This window comes from Neomonachus schauinslandi, chromosome 9 (genome assembly GCF_002201575.2).
Source record: "Neomonachus schauinslandi chromosome 9, ASM220157v2, whole genome shotgun sequence".
In the NCBI taxonomy this organism is placed as follows: Eukaryota; Metazoa; Chordata; class Mammalia; order Carnivora; family Phocidae; genus Neomonachus; species Neomonachus schauinslandi.
Window position 1 is genome coordinate 28301271 of NC_058411.1, and position 27552 is coordinate 28328822.

The window sequence follows — 27552 nt, forward strand, 5'->3', positions numbered from 1 at the left end:
AGGATGCTTTTTCCCTTTTGCTTTCTTTTATGTTTTGCTTTTGTGAGCGAGATGAGAATTTACCACTGATGAGCCTCGTGCTATGTAATGAATAGAAAGCAATAGAAACCAGCTCTCTCCCCCTCCTGTCATCCCAGGAGTGTCTTGTCAGCCTTACTGGTCTCTGCCTGGCCAGTTCAGACGGGCTGCTGCCGCTTTGTTAAATGGCCTCGTGGCTGCCGTCGGACGCTTTTGGTTTCCTTCTTCTTCAAATCTCTTTCAAGTTATTAGTTCATTTGTAGCAGTGGACAGAGCGAGGAAATTCTATTGATTTTCCTTCCTTCGTTCTCAGTTTCCCATATAGTAATTGGGTCTAATCATGTTCGCTATCCTCCTGTCTTTAGGGGAGATTCAGTTTTGGGTGTCTAATGGGAGGGACGGAGAGTGTTTTTGACCGGACGGAGGCTACTCCAAGTTTAGTGCACAGATTTTAAGACGGAACTCAGTTTTGTATTTTAGCAGTGTTTTGTTTTTGTCTTTGTTTTATTTCGAAGAACACTCTGTTCTGGATGTTTTCCAGTCTCTCCAATGCTGTAGGAACCATCCGTCTAGAGATGTCACATCAGTGATTGACGATTTGGAGGGGCTCGGGGAGAGGAGGTTCAGGACAGCTCTGGAGATTTGGGTCCCATCTCATGCTGGGTCACTGGAAACGGCCTCGGCTAATTGGACCTTGTCCTGTCAGGACACATCAGACAGGGCCATGGCTTGGTGGGGGTGCGACGTCTGCAGAAGCAGATGTCACTGCTGCCAGGTTCTGGAGGCTTTGTTCCCCTGGGGTGCGAGAGGCAGCCAGCGGTCCTGTGGCCCGAGGTCGGGAGGCTGTGCAGAGCCAGCTTCTCCATTGGGAGAGCCAGTGCTGAAGTCAGGGCTGTGTGGGGCCCTCTGGGGCCAGAGCTGGGATGTGTGCGCGTGTGTGTCCTCACGAGTGAGGATGTTTGCCTTCAAGAACACTCCTAACACTAGAAATGTGGGCGTTTTTTTTGCCATTGCCTTCCAAAAAAGACCAAACAAAACCCTTTAGTCCTTGAATTGTGTTAAGGGAGACATAAATTTAGGCTGCAGGGAGGACAGGAGGAAGCCCAGTTGGGCTCCAGGTCCCAGAGCAGGAAGCCTTCCTCCCTTTCTGTTGCCGCCTGGTCCCCTGCCCTGCCCTTCAGAGTTTCCTTGTGACTGTCCAGGGCGAGGGCGGGAGGGCCCATGCCTGCGGGCATGTTTTGTTGACATGCTGGTGTGTGCCCAAGGACAAGCACAGGGCTCCCTGCTGGCTCTGCAGGAAGGAGCAGCGGGGGCATGTTCCAGTGTCCCCGGGCTGGGCTGTGCCTGCCGTGGCCGGGCGGTGCCCCGGCCCTTGGGCAGAGTGGCTCCAGGCGGCAGGGAACACGCCACACTCTTCTCCCCAACCCATACCCCTGGCCACCCGCCCCTCTTGCTGTCACGGGTGGCCGGTGTCTCTGAGCTGCCTGCCTTGGTGTGAATGTGTGGCCCTCCTGCAGAAGGGCGGGTTTGGCCGTCAGGCAGCATGGCCTGGGGGGAAAATACATCTGCAGATTGAGGCTGAGCTGCAGTCTAATCGCAGCTGCTCTGTGGCCTTGGTTGAATTCCGCGTCCTCTTTGAGCTTCAGTTTCCTTATCTATTACTATAATGATGAAGGAACGCCAATGGTGGTTGAGTACAGGACCTGCCACCGAGCTGTGGCTCAGCAGATTGTGCTAAGATGGTCGAAGTTGTGATGTTGGCTTCGCTTGAGCTAACAGTACATCACCTATAAAGTCCTCCAACGCCCTGCATAGGATGAGCCTGATCCGAGCAAAGGGGACCCCGCATTGAGCCCGATGACCTCTGTGTTGGTGGCCGCGGGCGGCCGGGGGTACAAGCTGGGTACTTGCGGGGCTACGCGGTGCACCCCTCTCACCCCGGTGTTGCTTCAGTGGTTAGCAAAGGGGCTGGTGGGGCCCGGGCAGAGAGCGGAGGCTGCCAGGGCAAACCTTCAAGCCAGCAAGTCAACATTTATTTATAGGTCTTGGAGGGATTCAACACCCCAGGCAGTGGAGGAGGGCCTGGCAGAGGGCAGGGGCTGGGGGGGGCTGGGGGCCGTGACGGTGGGGGCGCCACTGGAGGAGACAGAGAGGCCAGGTGGCATTCGGAGAGCCAGGGTTCCAGCAGAAAGCAGCGAATTCCAACAGAGTAAACGGAAGTGTGTTTAATAAGATGGGTATTTATAAAAGTGTGGGCGGGAAAATGTCCGAGGTAAGATAGCACGCAGTGCCCTGGGGGCTAGGTCAAGGGGAGAGGGTAGCTTATGGGGAGAGGGCTGCCTGACAGGAGCCGTGACCTTCGGTAGACCCAGCAAGGAGGTGGCTGGGGGAGTGAATGTCCCATCTTGTTGTCTTCCCTCCCTCTGACCTGCTGCTGGCATTCGCCCTTCGCCAGGCTGCCAGAGTCTGTGGGAAGATGGCAGGTGGCTGACCATAGGACATACTCCTGGAGGCACGGAGCAGGGAGAAAAACAGTGGAGAGAGAACCTGGAAGGGCCAGTGGAAGAGAGTTGGCACAGAGAAGCAAGGGCTCGGGGAAGAGGAAGGCAGGGGACATTTAGGGATACATGGGTGAAGAGAGTTGAGTTACCCAGGGGACCCAGCCAGAGGCTCTGTGGCAGAATGATTAATATCACGGACTCAGGGAGGCAGACAGAATGGGGACTGATTTTACCCTACTTCTGTGTGATCTTGGGCCAGCCGTGGAACCTCTCGAAGCCCGTTTCCTCATCAGGAAAGTGGGTATTTTCTACCTCATAGTGGGGTACAGTGAAATACTGATGTACTCTGCAGGATGCCTGGAATGCTGGAACCAGGTAAATGAAGATAGGACAGACAGCGGGCTTTCCACAAAACAAAGTGTCCCGCTGAGCAGGCCACGAGGATTGTGTAAGGCCCAGTGGGGATATTATTTATCCAACTGCTGTACGCCAGGTACCTAGTTTGAGTCACTGGGAATGCAGAGGTGAACAAACTAGGCCAGTCTTTCTCCTGGGGAGCTTACATATCTGGAGTGGAAAGACAGGTAGGAAGTAAATATTAATACAATAATTTTTGATAGTTGGCAAAGTGCTAAAAAGACCAGAAACCAGGAGGGTGGGTGAAGAAAGAGTGAGTGCTGTAGAGAAGGAGTTTGGGGAAGGAGGCAGGAGTGAGCAGGGCCCAAGGAGCCACAGGAGCCGCCCTGTAAAGATGAGGGGAGTGAGTGTGCCTGCAGTGGGCCCAGCAGGTGCCAAGGCCTGGAGGAGGGGGAGGCTGGTGTTTCTGGGGCAGAGAGGTGGCTTGGGGAGTGCAGCCTCCAGCTGGTAATGGCAGCGGCCTGTCGGGCGGCCATGAGGACTAAGTGGAGAGCACCCATACGTGCTCGAGGACCCGAAGTTGTCAGCTGGTATTATGATTACTTTCACGAAAATTATTCTTTTAGAACAGGAGGGCATAAAGAGGTGCGGAGACATGGTGTAAACTGTTCCAGTGGGTTGGCAGACATTTACTGCCAGGCAGTGCAGAGTGTTGAAGAGTCTAGACTCTGGTTCGGATCCTGACTTGGCTGCTCCCCGGGTGGCCCTGGGCCTATGACCGTAGTTGTCAGAGTGTCCTCATCTGTGTCACGGAAGGAGAGGGATAGCGGCTCTCTCATGGGGTTGCTGCAAAGATGAAATGCATTATTCTTTCTAATGCACTTAGAACGTTCTGGAACCTGGCCCATGGCAAGGGTTACCTGGTGGTATTGTCACTGCTGAGGTTCAGGAGGGGACTCAGTGCCAGAGTGCCAAGGGCTCCATCGGCAAGGAGCTTGCAGTTGGGTCTGAGACAGGTGTTCGAGGAGATCCCAGCCACACAAGGCAGCGAATGCTGATCAGTGAATAAGAGGCCCCACCGTTATTGGCGGGGGCATCATCAAAGGGTTGGAGGAGGGAGGGGAAGGCTCTCAGGGGGGTTGTGGAGACAAGAAAATAAAATTACTGACCAGACCTGATGGCATCAGGCGAAGACGAATACGGTCAAATCCGTGCTTCTGCCCTTCACACACAGCCTTTTGTTAGCTGTGTGCTCATCCCTAGGCCAGGCCTCAACTTACCTCTCATATCTGTCAGTAAGGGAGACTCCCCCACCCCCTGCATCAGCTCCTAGGGGCCCTTAAATCTGATGGAAGTTGTTGAGACTCTTCTACCCTCAACTTCCCCTAGGCCAGAGAGAGAAGGAGAGGTTAGAGGTCAGAGGATGGGAGCTGGGGAGCTGGGGACCTGGGGAGGACGAGGTGGAGGTGGATGGCAGTGTGGATGGAATTAACCAGAACCCTGTGTGTCTGGCAACCGGCAGATTCTTGTGGTAAGATAAGTGGAACCCTCTGCAAGGTAATTATTAGAGAGCATAAATTCCCCAGATAAGCTGTCCTCAGAAGAGATATTGATGGCTGTGGGGCATGTGCCGGGGGACACCCTCCCTCCACAAATATTGACTCCTGTCCCCCACCTCCTCTGTCCCCCTCCTCTGCCTTCTTTGTTGCCTTTCCTCTAATCAGCTGCCCATCTGGCCCTCCTCCCCTACAGACCTCAGCCTACAGCTCAAGTAGGCTCTTCTGGGCCCTTCTTTTTGCTCGCCTCTTGGCTCTCTTCATGATGGAGGTCCCAGAACACAGCACGCCCACCCGCACCCCTGTAGTTCAGCAGCGTTGGTGGAAGAGGGGCAGCCCCTGTGGGGAAGAGTTTCGAAGAACAGAAGGAAGCCCTGAGCTTCACCTGGGTCCAGGTCCCCAGACATGCACTTCCCAAGGGCTGTTGGGTCAGCGTCAGGCTCTGTGAAGGGCCAGGACCCTACCTGGTCCCAGGGATGAAGAGAAGGTCGGGCAGGTGCTTAGCACAGGAGGCAGGGAGTAGGCACCTGTCGGTACATCTCCTGCTTCTAGCACTTTCCGAAGCCCCCTGTTCTCTCCAAGCCTGGGGGCCTCCTAGGGAGTTCACCCTTTGGCTCACATTCTCTAAGTATTTGTTTAACAACTGTAAAAAGAGGCAGAAGGCCTGATGAGGGGCAGCTGGAGAAGCAGGACTGTTTTTCCTGTCTTGTCCTGAGCTGTTCAGTTCCGGCCCCAGACCTGTACCCCAAGTCTTCACCAAACCGGATGTGACTGCCTTAGAAGCCCATTTACTGCCATCACTGACCATGTTCAGGGCAGAGGGGCCCTTACCTCTCTCTGACCCCAAACAGCTTATCAATAGAATGACCTTATCATTTATCAGCCAAGCGAGGGCACTTGTGAAAGGGAAAACAGAGTTACTAGCAATGATTGCTTGTACCTCCATGTGAACCGGCACCGCTCCATGCAAGATGGGTCCTATCTAGCAAAGCTCTCTGCCTGAGATAATGCTGTTACATATAAGCCTTTCCAACTTCCATGGTTCTCTGATGTTCTAATCCTGGTGAGATTGGACCCTGGCTGCCGCCTGGCTGGCTTGCCTTGCCCCTGCGTTCTGACTTTGTGCGTGTTCCATCGTTTGGCATGTGTGAAGATGGTTCTCTCCCCTTCACCAATGGGAGCCTGGGGCTCAGCGGGGTTGGGAGACCTGCTGAAGATCCACAGTGATCAAATTCCAACTTCGACCTGGACCCGAGGTCCAGCCTTGATTCCCACATGGGCCTCTCAGGGGCCAAGCCCCATTCCTCTGCTCCAGGGCATGATAGAATATCCTCACCCAAACTGCCAAGGGCTGGGATGCTTCTGGGAGCTGAATGCTGCCTCTGATCACATTCTGGAGAGCAGAGAGGGGGTGAGGGAGGCAGGGAGGCACCGCAGGCAGGAGAAGCCTGAACAAGAGCCTCTCCTGTGCCTGGTGGTTCCTCATAATGTTATTGGGAAAGAGGGGCCAAGGAGGGTTTCGGCACCATCCTGTTTGACAGGGAGCACCCAGGGAGGGGACAATGATCTCAGTGCCCCCATTTTCACTCCACAGGAGGAGATGAGGCCTCTGCAAACTGTAGGAAGCATGCTTCGTCCATTGGCCAACAGCGTTTTCTAATGAAAAAGGGCTTTCGAGAGAGGCTAGGAAAAAAGTAATTTCCAGCGATGAGTTTTGCATGCTGTAGTTAACAATAATTATTAAATAGGTAGGGTGAGCTAGTGCTTGTTTTCCTTATTATTAGCTGTATTTATGGGTTTTTATTAAGTTGTACCAGACTGGGATAATTGTAAAATGCTCTGCTTGAGCTGTGTGACTCTCGGCCTCCCATGCTATTTTCTTTCATTCCAAGGGCGGAGTCTTTTCATCATTTGAGACTTAGATTATAAACCAGGAGTTGGCAAACTTTTTCTGTAAAGGTCCAGAGGCTTTGCAGGCCACGCAGTCACTGTTGGAACTCCTCAATGCTACCATTGTCTGTGGTGTGACAGCGCCTGGACCATACGTAAATGAATGTGCATGGCTGTCTTCCAATAAAACTTTATTTATAGGAATTTGTGGGGGCTCCATTTGGCCCGGGAGTGGTCATTCGCAGACCCCTGCTGTAACCAGTGGAGAAATCCTGAGACGCGGAGCCTGGACACTGAGGATCCGATCTCAGCCCTGGCCTGGTGTGACTGGAGGAAATGACTTCCCTGCTCTAGTTATTGGTTTTCCTTGCAGTACAACAAGCGCTGGGCATTAGACAATCTGTAACACCTGGGATTATTATGGTAATCTGGCATTTTTCTTTTTGTCCCCTCAGCCAACGTTCAGAGAGCCACAGGGCCTCTCAAAGCCCATTACCCCTTGTTCACCTTCGGGATGGATTTGGTTTCTAAACCACATAATAACGTTTTGTATCTCTCTGATGGTATCTTTTCAGGCAGCTCCATAACCAACCTACTTCTTGAGTTACTAAGAGGTGGCCCTGTGACAGGCTCTGTGACTAGCAGTACCTCTGGAACCGTTTGGCAGTTTGGGAAACCGAGGCACAAAAAAGAGAAAGGGCTAAGATTGCCCAGCAAATTGGTGATGCCCTTAGAGAAACCTGGTGCCTCCACACCTGCAAAAAAGAAGTGCTGTTCAGGGGCACCTGGGTGGCTCAGTTGGTTAAGCAACTGCCTTCGGCTCAGGTCATGATCCTAGAGTTCCGGGATCGAGTCCCGCATCGGGCTCCCTGCTCGGCAGGGAGTCTGCTTCTCCCTCTGACCCTCCTCCCTCTCATGCTCTCTGTCTCTCATTCTCTGTCTCAAATAAATAAATAAAATCTTAAAAAAAAAAAAAAAAAAAAAGAAGTGCTGTTCAAGTTATGCCAGTTCCAGAGGCTCAGTTCTCGGTGAGGGGGCAGTGGTGCCCCTGTGAGAGGCTGGTAGTGTCGTGGCCAAGAACAACGTTCTGGACGGAAACTGCCTGAGCTTATTGCTTCGCAGCACCACTTGACACTTGAGGCAAATCACTGAAAACTCTGTGTGCCTCAGTTTCCTCATCTGTGGAATCGGGGGAAATAATGAGATGTGTGAGGATGAAATGATACAATCTGGTTGAGTGCTTAGAACAGTGCCTGGCGCACATAGTAAGTGCTCAGTAAATGGCGGCCAGGCCACAGTTTTTTTTACCACCATCTTGTCGCCTTTCTGTAAGTATGTTGAGGATGTCTCTTCCTCATTTTTATACCTGACTCATCTTCAACTTTTGGATTGGAGATCTGGGCTGACCTGTATGTCAAGTGATTCTAGATGAGGTGGAGAGACCGGAGGAAGGGAGCGAAGAATGGGGGGAGGGAGGGAACTTGGGAAATAGGTCCATGAGGAAAGGAGGGTCAGATTTTAAATGCAGCCAAATCCCCTTATATTATTGGGCTGGCAAGAAAAATAGACTCCCTTCAGTGGCTTGGAGGTTCTGGTATCTTTCGTTCTTATGCCAGGATATAGTGGTTATGAGGGCAGATTTAGGTATTTCTAGGGTGCACTTACCTTTTGGTTTTGGTCTTCTTAGTTTCCCAGAATATTTCTATCTTTTCTACCAGAGAACTTAAGTTTGGCGACATGACCAGCCTCTTGGTCAACCTGGCTTTGTTCTGTCCTTATTAAAAGGTTTACAAGCATGTGCCTCAAAAAAAAACAGCAGGCCAGAGGTAGTTTTCTCAGAGGAGTGCCAAGAGAAATTGGGGTGACTCTCAACCTTGTGGCAGGTTAAATGAGACTCAGTGCTTCTTTATTTGGCTCGATGTCCCTTAGAAGGGCAGCCTGGAGATCATTTGGTCTGCAGGGCGTTTGCTTCTACCGGCTGATTTTAACCAACTCTGACAGGAGGGCAGAGGCCCTCAAGCGAGGTCAGGACCACAAATCCCATCCCAGCAGGTGCATGATGGGGAGACAGCGCCCTCCGGATGACCTTCAAGTTCCCATTGATTTCCCGTCAAGCAGTGCTTCCCCACCCCCATCCTGCTCCTGCCCCTGCCATTACCCATAGGCTCGGGGCTCCGGAAGAGAACATGGATCAACTCTCTGGGAAAGAACATGTAGGGGAGGTTAATTTAGAGACCGGTCCTTTCAGGAAACTGGAATAGGTACATTGGGGACCATCTTTTGGCACTGTTAGTTTACAGTGCCAGTATCAGGCCTGGAATGTTCTTTTTGGGCATAGAAAAGAAGAGCTGATGTCATGAAGGGCATCATTTATCCTCTTGCCCCCACTTCTCTGCTGGTTTTGCAGTGTGCGGCTGGCACTGTTGGGTCATGAGCAAGATTTAAGTATGGACAGTGGAATGGGCTCCTAACCCCCTGATGAGTGTGTTGGGCAGGGAGGATCAGAAGTGAGAAGGTGGTGGTGTCATTCTCTTTCCCTGTGCTGGGGGCCTCCCCCTAGCGACGGCTTTCTTGCCCTCTGGAAAGCCAGGCTCCCATACCTTTCAAGCTGTCCCTTGCAGGTAGCCTGGGTCTTTCACTTCTTTGTTCAGTGTTATCTGTCAAGCAATTTCCTTTGTGCCAAATCCTGTGTTGGGTTCAGAGAGTGGTAGACAAGAGAAATAAAGACCTGGCTCTCATGGAGTTCATAATTTTGTTATGTAGAGACAATCAGCAGGCAAAAAAAAAAACAAAAACAAAACAAAACAGAAAAAGTTTGGTAGTAGTAAATATAATGAAAAAAAATAAAGTAGAATGGGTCATAGCATAGGACTAGGGCAGGAGTGGAGAAGGGTGGCTGCCTTAGGGTGGGTCAAAGAAGACTCTTCCGAGAAGAGCCCAGCCATGAGAAGACCTGAGGGAACTGTATACCAAGAAGAGGGAATAGCACATGCAAGAGTCCTGAGGTGGGATGATTTTTGGTATATTCGAAGGGCAGAGAGAAGTGCAGTAAGGATGGAGTTGAGCGGGCAAGGGGGGGCGGAGATAAGGGAAAATAGGAAAGGTGGGCATGGCCAGACAATCTGAGGGCCCATAGCTATGGGATGGAGTTTGGATTTTATTTTGAGTGCAGTGAAAACCGTTGGGGGGATTTAAGGAGAATGTCATGATCTGATTTCCATTTTAAAAAGATCACTTGGACTGCTGCGTTGAGAATTGACTACAGAGGATGTGTTCTTTGTGGCTGTGTTTTAAATGCCAGGCCAATATTCTCTTTATCAGGGAGGGCAGCCTTGAGGCCCTTGTATTCCAGCAGCGAAGATGGGGTCTGAGGATATGTTTGTCCAAGAATTGTCTCTAATCAATGGTCCACTTCTCCTGGCGAAGCACACCCAGGGGACAATGTACTGGTGCCTAGCTCATCGCTGGGGTTTCAGAGAGGACTCAGTCTATGAACCAGGGAAAGTAAAAACACTTCCTCAGTCAATGAAGTTTCTGTGATGGGTGTGTATTTTCTTTCTAGGTATGCTTCACCCTAAGATAAAGCAGTCTTTTTTTTTTTTTTTCACTTTTGAAAGTTGGTTGCATTCTACACATTCTTCAGCCTCCAGAGGAGAGATTTATTTTGTCACGTCTGGATGCCATTTGAAAGGCAAACCTTGGATACCAGAAAAGCTAGTCTTCTTCCTCCCCGGAGCATCCCCCTTTCCTGGCCCCCCCACCCCCCCATTATTTACTGGAAGGAATCATCCTTTTCCCCTCCTGCCTCCAGTCTCTTGTCCTTGGTAGCCCCTTGACTTCAACCCTGAGTTGCATTTGTCATCAGAACACCCAGTGGCAGCTCAGAAATCATGGCCAGGTTCAACATAAATTCCGTCTTGCTTAGGCAGCTTTGCATAATAAGTCCCTGAAAAGTCTTCACCAGAGTAGATGCTGGAAAAGGGATTTATTGGGTCTAGCAGGCCTGAACATCAGACTGCGTGGCATTTAAGTCATCACAGGAGTTTTTAGGGTTCAAATTCTTCATCGGACTTGGCTTTTGCAAGGCAATACCCTTGTCTCCCAAGGTGCCTTTCCTGCGATGTTATGAAGGTCAGAGTTACTGCCAGAGTGACTCAAAGAATGTCACGATCTTCTCCATAAATTTGTCTTTACCAGGTCTCTTGGATGTTTTGTGAGGGATGAGGCTTTCTGTGGGACTAGTCTACTACAGGTTAGTGCTGCTTAGTCCATGTCTGCTGCCAGGAAAAAAAAAAAAAAATTCAGGAGCAAACCCAGCTGAGTTAAAGTCAGTTAACTGGGCTTTCCTGCTCTGCCATTAGAATGTGGCCGAAAGAGCATCACAAGGCCCTCTTGTTCTTCCCCTTGCTTTGGAGGTTAGGGAGCCATCCTTAGGTCAGTGAGTCTCATATGTCTCAGAATCACTGGGGTATCTATCAAAAATACAGATGTCTGGATTACATGCCAGACCACCGGAATCAGAATGTCACAGCCTCCCCGGCCCCCACCGATTCTGACGCAAACCAAAGTTGGAGAGCCACTCCCTAGAGCATTCTCCTGGAGAGTGGGGTGTTGGGATTCTTGATAAGCACCGAAGCCTTATTTCCTGCATCAGCAGAGGAAGAGCTAGTCTTCCCGAGGTGGTCTGATGACAGCACGGTATTCAGTGAGCTTCTTGTAAAGTTCAGAGAAGGGGAATATTAGTTCTGTGTCTTGCAGAGTGGCATGGATTTTGTAGATGGAGAAGCGAAAATCTTCAGAGCTGAAGGGATTTTTTTAAGATGATAGGGAAAATTCAGTGAGATTTGAGCTTACAGGATATGCGTTTTCAGTTGGCCAAGCTTGTGTTCTGGAGAAGCCAGGTAACTTCAGGCTCCCCTCATCTGCATGTGGAGAGTGTCCCAAGCATCTCAGCTGGAAGCTTCCATTAGGATGGCCTGACATCGGTATTTATCACATGCTTCTATAGTCCCAGCACTGGGCTTTGTTGGGTAACATGGAAATATAGAACTCGTAGTTCCTGTCTTCAAGATTCCTATATTTTAGTTGGGTGGGGAGAGATAAGGAGGATGGTAGAGAATGGCCAAACACAACTGAGACAATCAGGCAGCTCTGAGAGGGCAGAGAGCAAACACTATTGGCAGGGATAACTGGTGTCCCAGAAGAGGCAGGCCTTCAGCCAGCCCTTGAACAGATTAAGATTAGCCAGGCTGTGGGGGCAAGAGGCAAGAATTTCAGGTGGAAGAAAGAACCTGAGTAAAGTATATTGTTGGGGTCCAGAGGTAGGGCTGTCTGATTCATATATACAAGAAGGTCAGATGAAGATTCATTCATTCATTCATTCATTCATTCATCATTCAACCCAACATGGCAAGCTCTGTGCTGGGCTTGGGGATAGAGCAGCAAACAAGCCAGGAGCTATTTCTGTGTTTGGGCAGGCTTTGGACTGCTGGGATCATCATGCAACAGCTCTTCAGCTTTCCTTGTTGCCTGAGGTTTGGCCTCAGCCACCCTGCTGCCTAAGGTTTTGGGACAGAGGTTTGGGTTGTCATCCACCAGCCTCAAAGACACTGCACCAGTGAGTGTGGTGTGTGTGTGTGTGTCATGTGGGGGCATCAACCAGCTGAAGCAGATGGTGTACCACAAAGTGGCAGAAAATGCTGCTCTTTGGGGGAAGGAGAAAGGAACCACCATTGATGAAAAGCATTTCCCTCTGGGTGCCAGAGGTTCCTTCTCATTTAATTCTCTCACAGACCTGAAGTAGGGGTTGTAGGAAGTAGAGCTGAGGCTTGGGGAGGGTAAGTAACTGGCCCCGGGGTTGTGTAGCCAGTCAGCCTTGGAGCTGGACTCAGATCTGCCTGATTCCAAGTCTCTGTTCTTTCTGTTTCACCCCAATCCCTCGGCTCTCCAAAGGCCCTGTCAGCCTACAGAGGAAATTGGGCACCAGTGGGAGCCATCTTGCCTTCCATCCTGAGGAGTGAAAGACTAAAAACTGGGCTCCAGGGAGATTTCTTTTTGTCAGGATGGGTAGAAGAGCTGTAGTAATTATAGTCAGGGGACTGCTGCAGTAACCCAGGAGCTGGGTGTTGAGGACTGAACGGGAGTGGTTGCAGGCATTCTCTTGATTTTTTTTTTTTTTTTGCAAGTTGTGACTAGACATCCATGCAATCTAAATCATCAACCTATATGTGCAACAAATTGAAGACTGTCCAAATGGAAACACCTACCATAGGTATATGAGTTGTTGTTGAACGCAATTCATCTGTGTGCTGGGCTCTGTACTGGAGGCTGGGGATAAGTCAGGAAAAAGGCCAGGCTTACAGGGTTACTGGTGCCCCCGGGCAGTTTAGTGCAAAGCCTGGTGGCTGCGTGCAGTGGTCCTGCAGATGTGGTCTCTGCCCTCATAGAGTTTATAGTCTTATAAAGAAGATAAACATTAAGCATGGCATGGAATTGAAATTGACCTTATGAATAGTATTACTGTTGCCATCTTTGTTGGAAGAGGACAGAATGAGGGAAGAAGGGGACTGGAATCTTGCTCCACCATCCTCTACAGGCCTTTCTTCTTTTAAATATCAGAAACACTGCCTTAGCTTGGGCTGCTGTGACAGAGCACCAGAGACTGAGTGGCTTAAACAAGAGATATTTATTTACTTCCCCAGATATTTATGTCTGGAGGCTGTGAAGTCCAAGATTAGGGAGTCAGCATGGTCTTGTTCTGGTGAGAAACTTCTTGGGTGTAGATGGCTGCCTTCTTGCTGTGTGCTCACATGGCAGAGGGAGAGAGAGAGAGTGAGAGAGAGGGAGAGAGAGGTCCTTCTCCTATCTCTTCTTATAGGGGCACCAATCCCATCACCAGAGCTCCATCCTCATGAACTAATTACCTCCCAAAGGCCCCATCTCCAAATACTAGAACATTAGGGTGTTAGGGCTTCAGTGCATGAATTTCAGGTGAAACAATTCAGGCCACAGCAAATACTCAACCTGGCTTTCTTTGAAGGGCAGCTTTAGGAGCAGTGTCACTGTGAGGAAAACGGAGGTTCTTCCACCTTGCCAAATATTGCCCCCTGCTTGCTAGTTATTATAAAATGCTTTCCACAGCACAGTTAGAGTTAAATATATTTAAATGCAAACAGGAGGAGGTTAGCATATTGGTGTCAATGAGTCTTAATGTGTGTTTGTGGGTGGTGGTGCAAGTGTGGGCAGTTGGGTGAGACAGCAGGAAATCCAGGTGCCCACAGAGAGGAGGAGGGGCCCATGGTGGGGAAGGAGGGGCCAGAGATCCTGCCACAGGCTAGGGCTTCTTGTTATTTCTGCTTATCTCTGTTTATGTGCACAAATAGCAATGATGGGCCAAGGTCCTGTTTTTACAGTCAAAGGGGACTGGTGGCCATGCAGCAGGAATGGACAGAAGAGGCAACTTCCTGAGAAATGAAAGAATCCAATGCCAGAGGGGATGAAGGAAGGGGAAGGGTCAAGGACACCTTGCTGGGGAAATACGGGGTTCTCTTAGGTCTCCCCCCTCCCCCCACAACCCCAGAAGAATGGAGACTCTGGGGAGGGAGCAGGCTTCTGGCAGGAGATGAGGAATTTGCTTTTGGACACGTGTTTGGGGTATGGCAGGACACCTGTTCTTGGGTCAGAACACAGGACCAGAGGGACAGTAAAGAGGGAGGGCTCCAGGTGCCTGGGTTAGAGGGTTGGATCTGAGAGTCAGCTCAGGCCAGTGGATATGGAATAGAAGAGAACAGGCAAGGTGTTGAGAGAGAGAGAGAGGTGGAAGCATGAGGAAGAAAAGGAGCAGAGGGTCTTGGAGGGGCTGTGATGGGCTCTGAAAAGCACATTTGGAGCCTAGTTGGCAATCATTTCAGAGAAGTCTTGTACCCCTCCGCATCCTCTTCGGTTCCCTGGAATCTATTTTTTCCACAGATAGGCTCAAGGAGGGTCACTGGAAAGCTCTGAGAACTATGGCTTACTCCAGATTTGATCGCTGGGGGATCTCACCCCTCACGGCGCCCCCAGAACGGGGCAGCCAGCGCTGCTCCAAGCCGCAGGCCGTGGGGGACAGAGCCCAGCAATGTGTCCCGCTGTGCCGCTCCTGCTTCTGATTGCAGTCTCGGGTAGCCTGAACGAGGCTGTTGATGAGAACATCATTCTACTCTGCCTTGTGCGAGCTTCTTCCAGCCCAAGACATCCATCAGCCTGTGGTAACCCAGCCCCCTTGGTTTGATGCAGACAGGTGACGGCCAAGGCTGGGTGACCCAGCCTTGGACATGCTGGTCACCGCCCACTGCCAGCCTTGCCCCCCCTCCCCCCCGCAACTTGAATGCAAATGTCACCCCTGGGCCCCTCATTTTGGGGTCTTTTTTTTTTTTTTTTAAGAAATCCCATATTAAAAAGGACATTTGTCCTCTCTCCTGTTTAAACTGCTTTCCACAGGTTAGGGAGACCTGGCCATCGATTTTCTTCTTGAGAGCAGAACAAGCCCCGTGAAGATTTTGGCTAATTAACTTTCGGAGAGGTTCTGCTTGAATTTATCAAAAAGGCTGAAGTCTCTTTTCTCCTCCTGTATCTTGAAAAAGGCTTTAAACTTTTGTTTCCGAGTCACTGCCAACGCCTGGTCTGTTTAAAAGTGACTTCCCTGGAGACAGGGGCAGGGAGGGTGTTGGATGTCACATTTTTGCAGGTTCAATCTTTAATACGGTTGTTCCAGTCTGGAGAAGGGTTTCTCTGTTTACATAAGAGAGGTATCGTTCACACAAAGATTACATTTAAAAATACACATTCCCCTCCCACCCCCAGCATGCCTGTTACTAATAACATCGCATGTTACGGAAAGTGGAAAGTATTTAAGATGAAATTAATTTTCGCCCAGCGCACCACTTTGTTTGACTTTCTCGTTCCATTCGGTGTGGGGCATGGACTTGGCCAAACTCACTTTTCATTTTCAGCAACTTCCCTTTCTTGTCCCTCTCTTTGGGATGTTGGAAGCAAGTTAGGAGCGTATCAGGATAAGTCTAATTTGAGATCCTGCTGTCGTTTTCTTTTATCCTGGCTTCCCGAATTTGTTTTGAAGATGGAAACCTTCTCTCCAGTCTAGAGTTCTAGTGTGCCATTTGCTTGGTTTATGGATTCTCTTTCAGCAGAATTTCTGGGGTTGGAAGAGTTAACATCTACTTTGGCCATCTGCCAAAAGATCGTGGGAAACCAGATGACTGTTTCTCACATCGGACACCTCTCTGTTACCTGTTCTTGTCAGTTCTCATCAACGTGGTGCGGCTGGTCGCTGTTTCATGAAGGAGCTGGAGCATCCAGGATGCCCTGGTTGGGGCTGTGTGTCATCTTGGCTGCACTGAGCTGTCTGGGAAAGTTCTGTCACCCTGAGCTTTAGCAGTGGAGGCATTGAATTCGGTGGGACACAGATGTGAACGCTTTGTAGGAAATGGTTCTTTATTTTTGATCAATCTCATGATCCTTGTTACCATCTTTGGTTACATCAGCTCATGTTCTGTTTTATAGCATTTTAATAGGCTTCCATCCCCCCAATTCATTTCCAGCTGTGTGGCTATTATAATTTGATTACAGTTTGGTTTTGCATCTGCTAGGACACTTTCTGAGCACGTTAAGCCTTCCTTGTGAGGCTGAAGATGTTTAGAGGGGGAAAAGGAGCAAAGGGGCTTTTTTTTTTTTTTTTAAGTGGTATGTCAATAAGTAATTTCCAAAAGATGCCTCAGAAGCTTCAATGGTTGTATCGTCCCAAAATAAGAAATTTGCTTTAAATTCTTTGGTAGACTCTGACCTGCTGATTTTTTTTTTTTTTAAAGAGTATAGAAAAATCCCTCTAAAATTTTGCTTTCTTTAGTTCTCTAAATATTTTGGTTAAGAAATATATTATTTTTAACTCCGAGACTTTCTCACCCTGATTTTGGCTTCTTCAAATCTACATAGAACCAAAACAAAGGGACATTCATAATGTTGCTTCAAAATGAGCTACTTGATTCTCCCTTCTGGCCCAACAATCCCTGTGGCTCCTCCCTTCTGCCTTTCCCCACAGCTCCCCACAAAGAAGTACAATTCTACCTGGCAGAGGCTAGGTTATGACATTTGTATTTCCTTGAGACATTTATTAACCTCCAACATGTGCCTGTCTTTTATTTGTTAGGTATTTGATCTCACTGATTTTTTTTTCTTTACATTTGATCAGTTTTACCAATGTTATATTTTTGGTCTTTGAAAAGGATACTATCTTAAAATTAGTAGCATCACCACATGTCCAAGGATACCAAAGATTCAGGAACATAAAATTTCCTGTGCTTAATCAGATCACCACTCCAACAAACCAGAAAGGTCTTTCTATTTGTGTTTTAGATCCCAGGGATTAGATTATCTTGAATTCAAAATCCAACTCTTATTACAAATGCTTCCTTTGTTTTTGGTTAGAACGTTATTTTTCTTTAAGTGTGTGGTTTTAAAAGATTGGTGCATCGTATTGAATGGAGCACTGGCTGTTATATGCAAATAATGACTAATGATGTAATGTATGGTGATTAACATAACATAATAAAATAAAATGAAAAAAAAGAAAAAAAAAGATTGGTGCATGCCTCTCTTCACCTCCTTTCACCACAATAGCTCTACTTTTAGGGGATATTTCCTCTGTTCTTCTAGTCTGTGTTTATATGGGTGTTTCTCTTCTGTTGTATTGGAAAGCCATGCATCGATGCTGGTGTTTTGGGTTCATTCTAGAGTGCCTTTGCTGGCAATTACTGAGAACAAAGTCTGGCTAACGGAGGATGTTAATGAGGGGACTCTAGAAGCCTGAGCTCCTGGTAGAACCCAGGTAGAAGACTGTTTCAGAGCCACCTCTATCCTGGAGCGGGACCTCATGCTTCCTGAAACAGGGACTTGTCACTTTTACTGGTGGTTTACCTAGGGGCCCTAGGCTCTTTGTTAAAGGGGATTCTAAATTCCCTGGTGGATTTGGTATGAGAAATATAACCTGATTGAGACCTGACACCAAGTTGGATTCTGCCCCTTGGCAAGGCTCTTGGTCCTCATCACCTGGGTCTTCATAACTCCATCATTTCCCCAGGGAGGGAGGTGGGTAACATCAGTTTCCCTCTGTGTGCGCTTCCATTTTTCCCTGGCCTCACTCCTCCTCTCTTCCTCTCCCGGGCAGGCTTGGGGACCAGTTCTACAAGGAAGCCATTGAGCATTGCCGCAGCTATAACTCGCGGCTCTGCGCAGAGCGCAGTGTGCGCCTCCCCTTCCTGGACTCGCAGACCGGGGTGGCCCAGAACAACTGCTATATCTGGATGGAGAAGAGGCACCGCGGCCCAGGTGAGCCACGCCCCCCCGACACGTGTGCACGTTCTGGCTTCTTGTCTGGATGGAGGAGGACTAGACAGCACTCGGGAATCTCCGCAGGGTGGCTGGGGAAGGGCAGGCTGTTCCGCAGGCCTGGGAGACTCTCAAGAACCTCAACCACTTTCCTAGCTCTTGGCGCATGTTCCAAGGGTGGTGTGGGGCAGAGAAGCCACACTGGGGAGGAGGCAGCGGCAGAGTGGAAGAACTCAGGCTTTAGCCCCAAAAAAGGGAAGACTGAGGACGTGACAGCCATCTTCATCTTTTGCCCTTTTGTAGCTTAGTGGTTATAAGCTGGAAATCCGCAGTCAGATCTGGGTTTGAGGCTTGGCTTCTTCATCACACCTCTCTCCCTCAGGTTCCTCACCTGTAAAATGGGAATAATAATAGTATTTACTTTAGGATTTTGTCAGGATTAAATGGAAATATTCATAAAAGGCTTATGAGTTAGCTCATAGTAAGTATGTGCTCCAAAAATGCTGGCTATTATTGTTGGTATTACTATTATTATTACTATGACACTAGTCTTCTAGGCACCAGAGAACAGAATAAAGACCAGTGGGTAGAGATTAGAGAGGCAACCAAAGTAATGCAGTTTTCTGGCTCTATATGGGTATATTTAAAAAACTTTTTATTATGAAAAATTTCAAATCCATACAAAAGTGGAGAGAATAGTAAAATGAGTGTGCTTGTATTAATTGCCCAGCGTCAACAATGATCAACTCATGGCCGGTCTTGTTTCATTTATACTCACTGCCCACTTCCCTCCTTGACCCTTGGTTATTTTGAGGTAAATCCAAGGCAACATATTATTTTGTCTGTAAATTTTTCAGTATGTATCTGTAAATGGTAATGACATAAACAAATCCACAATAGCTATCAAAGCTCCAACTTAACAATAAGACATTAATAGAATCAAATATTTGTTCAACATTTATTTCCCCCTGTAGTTGAAATCAGAATCCAAAGAGGATCCCTACATTGTAATTGGCTGATGTGTTTCTTCAATCATTTTAAATCTGTAGGTCTTGGGGTGTGTGTGTGTATGTGTGTGTGTGTGTGTGTGTATCTGTCTCTCTCCCCCTTGCATGTTATTTGTGGAAGAAACTGGGTTGTTTGCACTGTAGGGTTTCCCAGAGTCTGGATTTTCTGATTGCATCCCCATGGTGTTATTCCTGTGAATTGGTAGTTAGGACTAGAGACTTGAGCAGATTCAAGTTCAGTTTTTTTGGGCAAGAACAACTCCTAAGTGGCGGTGTGTACTTCCATCACGAGCCTCACGTTGCCTGGTTATCTCTCTTTTACTGATGTTAGCAGCCTTCCATGGTAGTTGCCTAGGTCCTTTATTCAATTAAGGGCTGCAAAAAGGTAACATTCAGTTCAAGGGCTGTCACTATTTTTTCATTTCTGAGCTCTATAACTTCTATAAAGAGAGACATCTCCTCATTAAAATTTTGGTTATTGTGAGGTATAGTTCACCTATGAAAGGTGGGATAATTTTGCCCCTTTATTTACCAGTTTATTTTATTTTTCATCATGATAAGTGTACTCTTTAATCCCCATCCCCTATTTCATCCCCCCCCCCACCTCCTTTCTGCTAACCAACAGTTTGTTCTCTGTAGTTGAGAGTCTATTTCTTGGTTTATCTCTCTCTCTTTCTTTTTTTTCTTTGCTTGTTTGTTTTGTTTCTTAAATCCCACATATGAGTGAGATCATCATTTGTCTTTCTCTGATGGACTTATTTTAACTTAGCATTGTACTCTCTAGCTCCATCCATGTTGTTACAAATGGCAAGATTTCATTCTTTTTATAAGTGCATAATATTCCATTGTGTATATATACCACTTCTTCTGTATCCATTCATCTATCGGTGGACATTTGGGCTGCTTCTGTAATTTGGCTATTGTAAATAATGTATTTACCAGTTTTCAAAACAATGAGTTGGTTCCCTAGTATTTACCAAAGGTGATCAATAAAGTTATTATTTTGTTGAGTACCATCATGGATTCACAGATTTAAATGCACTGGGTACATTTTAATCCATTGTAGCTATTATTCTTTTTGATGCTTCTATTGTCCCATCTTTGGCCAGTAGGGGTTTGGGCCAGTGTTGGTGTTTTGAAAGAATCCCAGTAGTTTCAGATAACTACCTTGCTATCCTAGTATTAAGACAGATGTTTTAGGCTCATCTTCCTGCCCAGACCTGGAATCAGATGTTTCTCTAAGAAATCCTGTTGCCTTTTTGTAGGAAATGTTATTTAAAGACCATAATCTGGTGGTGCTCATTGTTGCTGGGTTGGTTGCTGTTTCTAGGACTTTTTAGTGAGTAGATCTAAGAAATATGATTTCTTCTCTGAAAAGAGAAAATACACCTATATTTCCCATTCAATTCAGTTTTATACAGTTTTTACTTAACTATCCTAATTGTGTGTCTCCTTTCTCCCACACCAAAAAAATCCTGGCTCTTAATGATGCTGACATAATTACTTATTTGCTTTATCCCACAACACACACACCAGAGTATCAGAATAAAATGAGACTTCCAACAATGAAATTACTGAAATGGTTTCTTCTTCTTTTCCTCCTCCTCCTCCTTCTTTTTGTAATTCTTTTTGTCCTTAAGGTATTACCCATTAAGGATGTAGAGTCCAATTACTGTGTTTTAAGGTCACTTGAAAGAGTTCCTCTGAGTGGTTGTGCCATGAACTGAATACACAGTTGGATTTGTTTCATTTTGTTTTCACTTACTAGGTATTCCTTTTTTTTTTGAATTTCATACAATTTCTTTGTCTTTTTAAAATTGGTTTTTATTTTGAAATAATTGTAGATCCACAGGAAGCTGCAAACATAGTACAGAGAGATCCCCCATATCCTCCACCCAATTTCCCCCAATGGATACATCTTATATAATCATAGCACAATGTGGAAACCAGAAAATTTGATATTGGTAAAATGTGTGTGCACAGTTCAATGCCATTTTATCACACATACAGATTTGTGGAACCACTCTATAATCAAGATACAAAACTATTCCGTCACCACAAAGATCTCCCTCATCTCTACCCCTTTATAATCATACTCACCTACCCCTCTCATCATTTCAATACCTTTACAGTGTCTTAAACATTTCCTCTACACACACTGAAAACCACAGCAGAACTGTTAACTTAGAAAACGTAAGAAAGTGTCTATTGTATTTACTCATAATTTTACTCTTTCATTGTTCTTTCTTCCTTCCTGATGTTCCAAGATGCCTTCTTTCATAATTCCTTTCTGATTAAGTACTTTCTTTAGCCATTCTTTTAAAGTAGATCTACTGGTAACAACTTATCTTAAGTTTTCTTTCTTCTAAGAATGTCTTGATTTTTTTTCCTTCATTCCTGAAGGATATTTTTGCTGGATATAAAATTCTGGGTTGCTAGTCCTTTTATTTTAGCATTTGAAAAATGTTTTGCATTTCCTTTTGGCGTGTGATGAGGTTTGTGATGAGACATTTGTTGTTATTCAAATTCTTGTCCTTTATAAGTGAGGTGTTGGGGCGCCTGGGTGGCTCAGTTGTTAAGTGTCTGCTTTTGGCTCAGGTCGTGGGTCCTGGGATTGAGCCCGCATCGGGCTCCCTGCTCAGCGGGAGGCCTGCTTCTCCCTCTCCCACTCCCCCTGCTTGTGTTCCCTCTCTTGCTGTGTCTCTCTTTGTTGAATAAATACATGAAATCTTTAAAAAAAAAATAAGTGAGGTGTTCATTTCTCTCTCACTGCTTTCAAGATTTTGTCTTTAGTTCTCACAAATTTGATTTTGATATGTTTTGGTGTGGATTTGTTTGGAATTCACTCAGCCTCTGGAATCTGTAGATTTGTATCTTTTGCCAAATTTAGGAAAATTTCAGGGTGCCTGGGTGGCTCAGTTGTTAAGCGTCTGCCTTTGGCTCAGGTCATGATCCCAGGGTCCTGGGATCAAGCCCCACACTGGGCTCCCTGCTTGGTGGGAAGCCTGCTTCTCCCTCTCCCACTCCCCCTGCTTGTGTTCCTGCTCTTGCTATCTCTCTGTCAAATAAATAAATAAAATCTTTAAAAAAAATTTAGAAAAATTTCAGCTATTATTTTTTTGAATATATGTTTAGCCCCACTCTCTTTCCCTTATCCTTCTGGGACTCTACTAACACAATTTTTAGATTTCTTGTTATACCCCACAAACCCCCCAGGCTCTGTTTTTTGTTGTTGTTGTTGCTGTTTTTGTTGTTTGTTTTTGTTTTTAGTCTGTTTTTTCTCTGTTGCTCAGGGTTATTTTTATTTTTCTCTCTTCAATTTCACTGCTTCTTTCTTCTATTTTCTACATTTGTTATTGCTGTTTTATTGTGTTTTTCAGTTTTATAATTTCCACTTGGTTCTTCTTTATATCTCCATTTCTTTGCAGAGACTTTAAATGTTTTCATTTGTTTCAAGTGTTCACGATTATTTGTTGAAACGTGTTTATGATGCCTCCTTCGAAATCTTAAATCAGATAATTAGGATTCAGGATTGATATTTCTTTTTAAATTTTTTTTTTTTTAAGGTTTTATTTATTTGTGAGAGAGAGAATGAGAGACAGAGAACATGAGAGGGAGGAGGGTCAGAGGGAGAAGCAGACTCCCTGCTGAGCAGGGAGCCTGATGTGGGACTCGATCCCGGGACTCCAGGATCATGACCTGAGCCGAAGGCAGTCGCTTAGCCAACTGAGCCACCCAGGCGCCCCAGGATTGATATTTCTAATAATTCTATCAGAATATTGTCAGATTAGAATTATCTGGCAATTCTAATATTGGTGTTGATATGTTATCTTTTATCTCATTCAAGTTGAGAGTTTCCTGGTTCTTCACATGAGTGATTTTGATTGAATCCTGGACATTTTAGCCATGATGTTGTAAGACTCTATATGTTCTTTGGTAAAGTGTGCACATCTTTTATCCATTTAAAAATTGGAGTTTTAAAAAAATTGAAATTTATTTGACATACAACATTGTGTCTTATTAAGGTGTACAACATGTTAAATTTATACATTTATAAATTATAATATGATTGCCATTGTAGTGATAATTATCAGCTGTATCACATTACATAATAATTCTTTTTTTAGTGGTTAGAATAATTGAGTTCTAATATCTTAGCCAGTTTGGTGATTATAATATAATATTGTTATCTATATTCTCTATACTCTGTATTAGATCTCTAGGGGGAATTGTTTGTTTTCTTATTATTAAATTTTGATAGTTCTTTATATATTCTAGATTCAAGACCTTTATCTAATATATGCTTTGCAAATATTTTATCCCAGTCTATGGCTTATATTTTCATTATCTTAACAGTATCTTTCAAAGAGCAGATATTTTAAATTTTGATTAAGCACAAATTTATCAATTTGTTATTTTATGAATTGAGATTTTGTTGTTGTATGTAAGAAATTATTGCTTAATCCAAGGTCAAGCAATATTTGTTTTTTTCCTAGAAGTTTTATGATTGTGGGTTTTATGCTTAAGTCTGTGATCCATTTTGAATTAATTTTAAAATATAATTTGAGATACAGATCCAAGTTTATCTTTTTGCAGATAGGTATTTAATTGTTCCATCATAATTTGTTGAAAAGACTAGCCTTTCTCAACTGAATTGCCTTTGTACCTTTGTCAAAGATTAAATGTTCATATGTATGTGGGTCTATTTCTGGACATTCAGTTTTGTTTCATTGGTCTATTTGTCTTTCCTCACACTAATATCATGCTGTCTTGATTATTGTATTTTTGTAATGCTTTTTGAAATCAGGTAGTGTTAGCCCTCTAAATTTGTTTTTCTTTTTCTAAGTTATTTTGGCTCTTCCAATGTCCTTTGCATTGCTACATGAATTTTATAGTCAGTTTGTCCATTTTTACAAAAACTCTGCTGGGATTTTGATTGGGATTATGTGGAATTTGTAGATCAGTTTTGGGTAAAATGAACAATTCTCAATACTGAGTTTTACAATCCCTGAATATAACATCTCTCTCCATTTGTTGCCTTCTTTAATTTAATTTTTCCCACTGATGATTTTTAGTTTTTCGTGTACAGATATTTCACATTTTTGTCAGATTCATCTGACAGTAAGTCTTAGACAGTAAGTATTTAGATAGTAAGTCTAAGTACTTAATATTTTTGATACTATTGTAACTGGATTTTTAAAAAATTTCAATTTCTGATTATTCTTTGTTAGTTTACAGAAATACAGTGGATTTTGTATATTCATTCTGTATCCTGCAACCTGGCTATATTCATTTATTCTAACATCTTTCTGTAGATTCCACAGCATTTTCTACATAGTTGATTGTTGTTAGTGAAAGAGAAAACTTTTCTTTTCAATATGGATGACTTTTATTTATCTTACTTGTCAGTTGCACTGGCTAGAATGTCTAGTATAATATTAAAAAAAAGTGTTTAGAGTGGACATCCTTATGTTGTTCCTGATCTTAAGGGAAAAACATTCATTTTTTTCATTATTAAATATGATGCTAGCTGTGGGCATTTTGTAGTTGCTTTTTATTAGACTGAGGATGTGCTTATTTCTAGTTTGAGAATTTTAAATCAGGAACTGATGTTGGATTTTATTAACTGATTTTTCCGAGTCTGTTGAGATGATCATGTGATTTTTCTTTTGTGGTTTGTTAACATGATGAGTGACATTGATTGATATTTGAATGTTAAACTAACATCGCCTTCCTAGATAAACCCCACTTTGTCATGATGTATTATCTGTTTTATATATCATCAGATTCACTTTGCTAAAGTTTTATTAGAGGTTTTGCATCTATGTTTATGAGAGGCACTTATCTATAGTTTTCTTTACTTGTTGTGTCTGTATCTGGTTTGGGTATCAGGATGATGTTAGCCTCATTTAATGAGTTGGGAAAAATTTCTTCCTTTTCAGTTTTCTGGAAGAGTTTATGTAGAATTTGTATTTTTTCCTTAAAATGTTTTATAGCATTTACCAGTGAATTCATCTGGGCCTGGCAATTTCTTTGTAGGAATGTTTTTAAAACTACAAATTTAATGTCTTTAATAGATATTTAGGTTATTCATTTTATATTGAGTGAGTTTTGGCAGTTTGTGACTTCAAGGAATTTGTCCATTTCATCTAAGTTGTCAAAATTGGTTGTACAATGCTGTTCTTACCATTAGTATATTATTCTTTTAATATCTGTAAAACCTTGTGATATATTCTCTCCTATTCCTTATGTTGGTAATTTGAATTTTCTTTTTCATCTAATCAGTCTAGCTGGAGGTTTATCAATTTTATTAATCTCAAAGAAATAGCTTTTGATGTAATAGATTTTTTCCATTTTTTTTTCTGTTTTCTATTTTATGTTTTCTGTTCTGATATTTGTTTTTTCCTTTCTTTTCCTTACTTGGATTTAATTAACTCTTCTATTTCTTCTATTATTTCTTCAGGTAGAAACTGAGGTCATTGGTTTGAGACTGTTCTTCTTTTCTACTATAGGTGGTTTCTAACATAGTTTACCCCAAATATAAATACTGCTTTAGCCTCATTTCACAAATGTTGATACTGTATTTTCATTGTCATTCAATTAAAAATGTTTTCTAATTTGTCTTTCGAGTTCTTATTTTACCTATGGATTATTTAGAAGTGTGTTATTTTGTTTCTAAACATTTGGGGGATTTTCCAAATATATGCCTGTTACTTATTCCTAATTTAATTCCATATGGTCAGAGAATACTTTGTATGACTTGACTCCTTTAAAATTTACTGAGACTTGTTTTATGGTTCAGAATATGGCCTATCTTGGATAAATTTTCTCTTTGGTCTGGAAAAGAATGTGTATTTTCTTGTTGGTGGTTGGAATGTTCTATAAATATCAATTAAATCAAGTTGGTTGATATTATTGTTCAACTCTACATCCTTACTGATTTTTCTGTTGATTTGTTCTATGAATTATCAAGAGTACTGAAATTTCTGACTATAGTTGTGAGTTTGTCTATTTATCCTTACAATTTTATCAGTTTTTGCTTCATATGTTTTGAAGCTCTGTTATTAAGGGAATACACATTTAGTGTTATTTGCTCTTGATAAATTGGTCCATTATCATTATGTAAGGACCTTCTTTATCTCTACTAATATTCTTTACTATGAAATCTGCTTCCTGTGATATTAATATAGCCATTCCAGCTTTCTTTTGGTTAATGTTACCATGGTGTATATTTTTTCATTCCTTTACTTTTAATATATTTGGATCTTTATATTAAATGTAGATTTTTTTTTTGTAGGCACATATAGTTGTGTCTTGCTTTTTTTTTATTAACATATAATGTATTATTTGTTTCAGGGGTACAGGTCTGTGATTCATCAGTCTTACATAATTCACAGCATTCACCATAGCACATCCCCTCCCCAATGTCCATCACCCAGCCACCCCATCCCCCCCACCCCCCTCCACTCCAGCAACCCTCAGTTTGTTTCCTGAGATTAAGAGTCTCTTATGGTTTATCTCCCTCTCTGGTTTTGTCTTGTTTCATTTTTTCCTCTCTTCCCCTATGATCCTCCGCCTTGTTTCTCAAATTCCACATATCAGTGAGATCATATGATAGTTGTCTTTCTCTGATTCACTTATTTTGCTTAACATAATACCTTCTAGTTCCATCCACGTTGTTGCAAATGGCAAGATTTCATTTTTTGATGGCTGCATAATATTCCATTGTATATGTCTTGCTTTTTACTTTTTTTTTTTTTAAGATTTTATTTATTTATTTGACAGAGAGAGGCACAGTGAGAGAGGGAACACAAACAGGGGGAGTGGGAGAGGGAGAAGCAGGCTTCCTGCCGAGCAGGGAGCCCGATGCGGGGCTCGATCCCAGGACCCCGGGATCATGACCTGAGCTGAAGGCAGACGCTTAACGACTGAGCCACCCAGGTGCCCCTATGTCTTGCTTTTTAAATGCAATCTGACAGGGGGCACCTTAAGTGTCTGACTCTTGATTTTGGCTCAGGTCATGATCTCAGGGTTGTGGGGTCGAGCCCCTCTTTGGGCCCCATGCTGGGCATGGAGCCTGCTGAAGATTCTCTCTCTCCCTCTCCCTCTCCCCCTCATCCCTCACTTGTGTACGCACACACATGCACTCTCTCTTTCTAGGAAAAAAATAAATAAATGCAAACTGACAATCTGTGTTTTTAAAATTGGGATATTTAGACTATTTACATCTAATGTGATTATTGCTATAGTTTGGTTTAAAGCCATCAGTTTGCTATTTGTTTCCTATTTATCTATCTGTTTGTTCCCTTTTCCCTCATTTTCTTCCTTTCTGGGGATTAATTAAGTTTTTTAATGACTCCATTTTATTTCCTCTGTTGGCTTGATAACTCTTTTTGTTATTTTAATGATTACTTAATGTTTGTAGTCTCTATCTTTAATTACAGTTTGCCTTCAGGTGATACTTTACTACTTCATGAATAGTATAAAAACTCTACAATAGTATTCCAGTAAACAGAATAATACTATCCACAAAGACGTCCACATCTGGAACTCATGGAAATGCTGCCTGACATGGCAAAAGAAACTTTGCTCTTTTGATTAAGTTAAGGACCTTAGATGGGGAGAGTATTATTATTATCCAGATGGCCTCAATGTAATCATAAGGGTCTTTATAAGGGGGAGGCAGCGGGTCAGAGTCAGAGCAGGAGATGTGACAATAGATGCAGAGGTTGAATTGAGGCCACTGAAGAAGAGGCCACAAGCCAAAGGATGTGGGTGGCCTCTAGAAGCCAGAGAAAGCAAGGAAGCAGATTCTGATCCAGAGTTCCAAAAAGAATGAAACCC

The 27552-nt window shown here is 44.3% G+C and overlaps 1 protein-coding gene across 1 annotated transcript in view; it reads left to right on the forward strand.

The window, feature by feature from the left end:
• The window catches only part of DPF3 (double PHD fingers 3), a 193791-nt gene that overhangs the window by 81726 nt on the left and 84513 nt on the right, over window positions 1-27552 (forward strand). Inside the window, 1 exon segment of the mRNA XM_021679542.1 lies at window positions 17541-17701. Coding sequence (XP_021535217.1) covers window positions 17541-17701 — 161 coding nt within the window.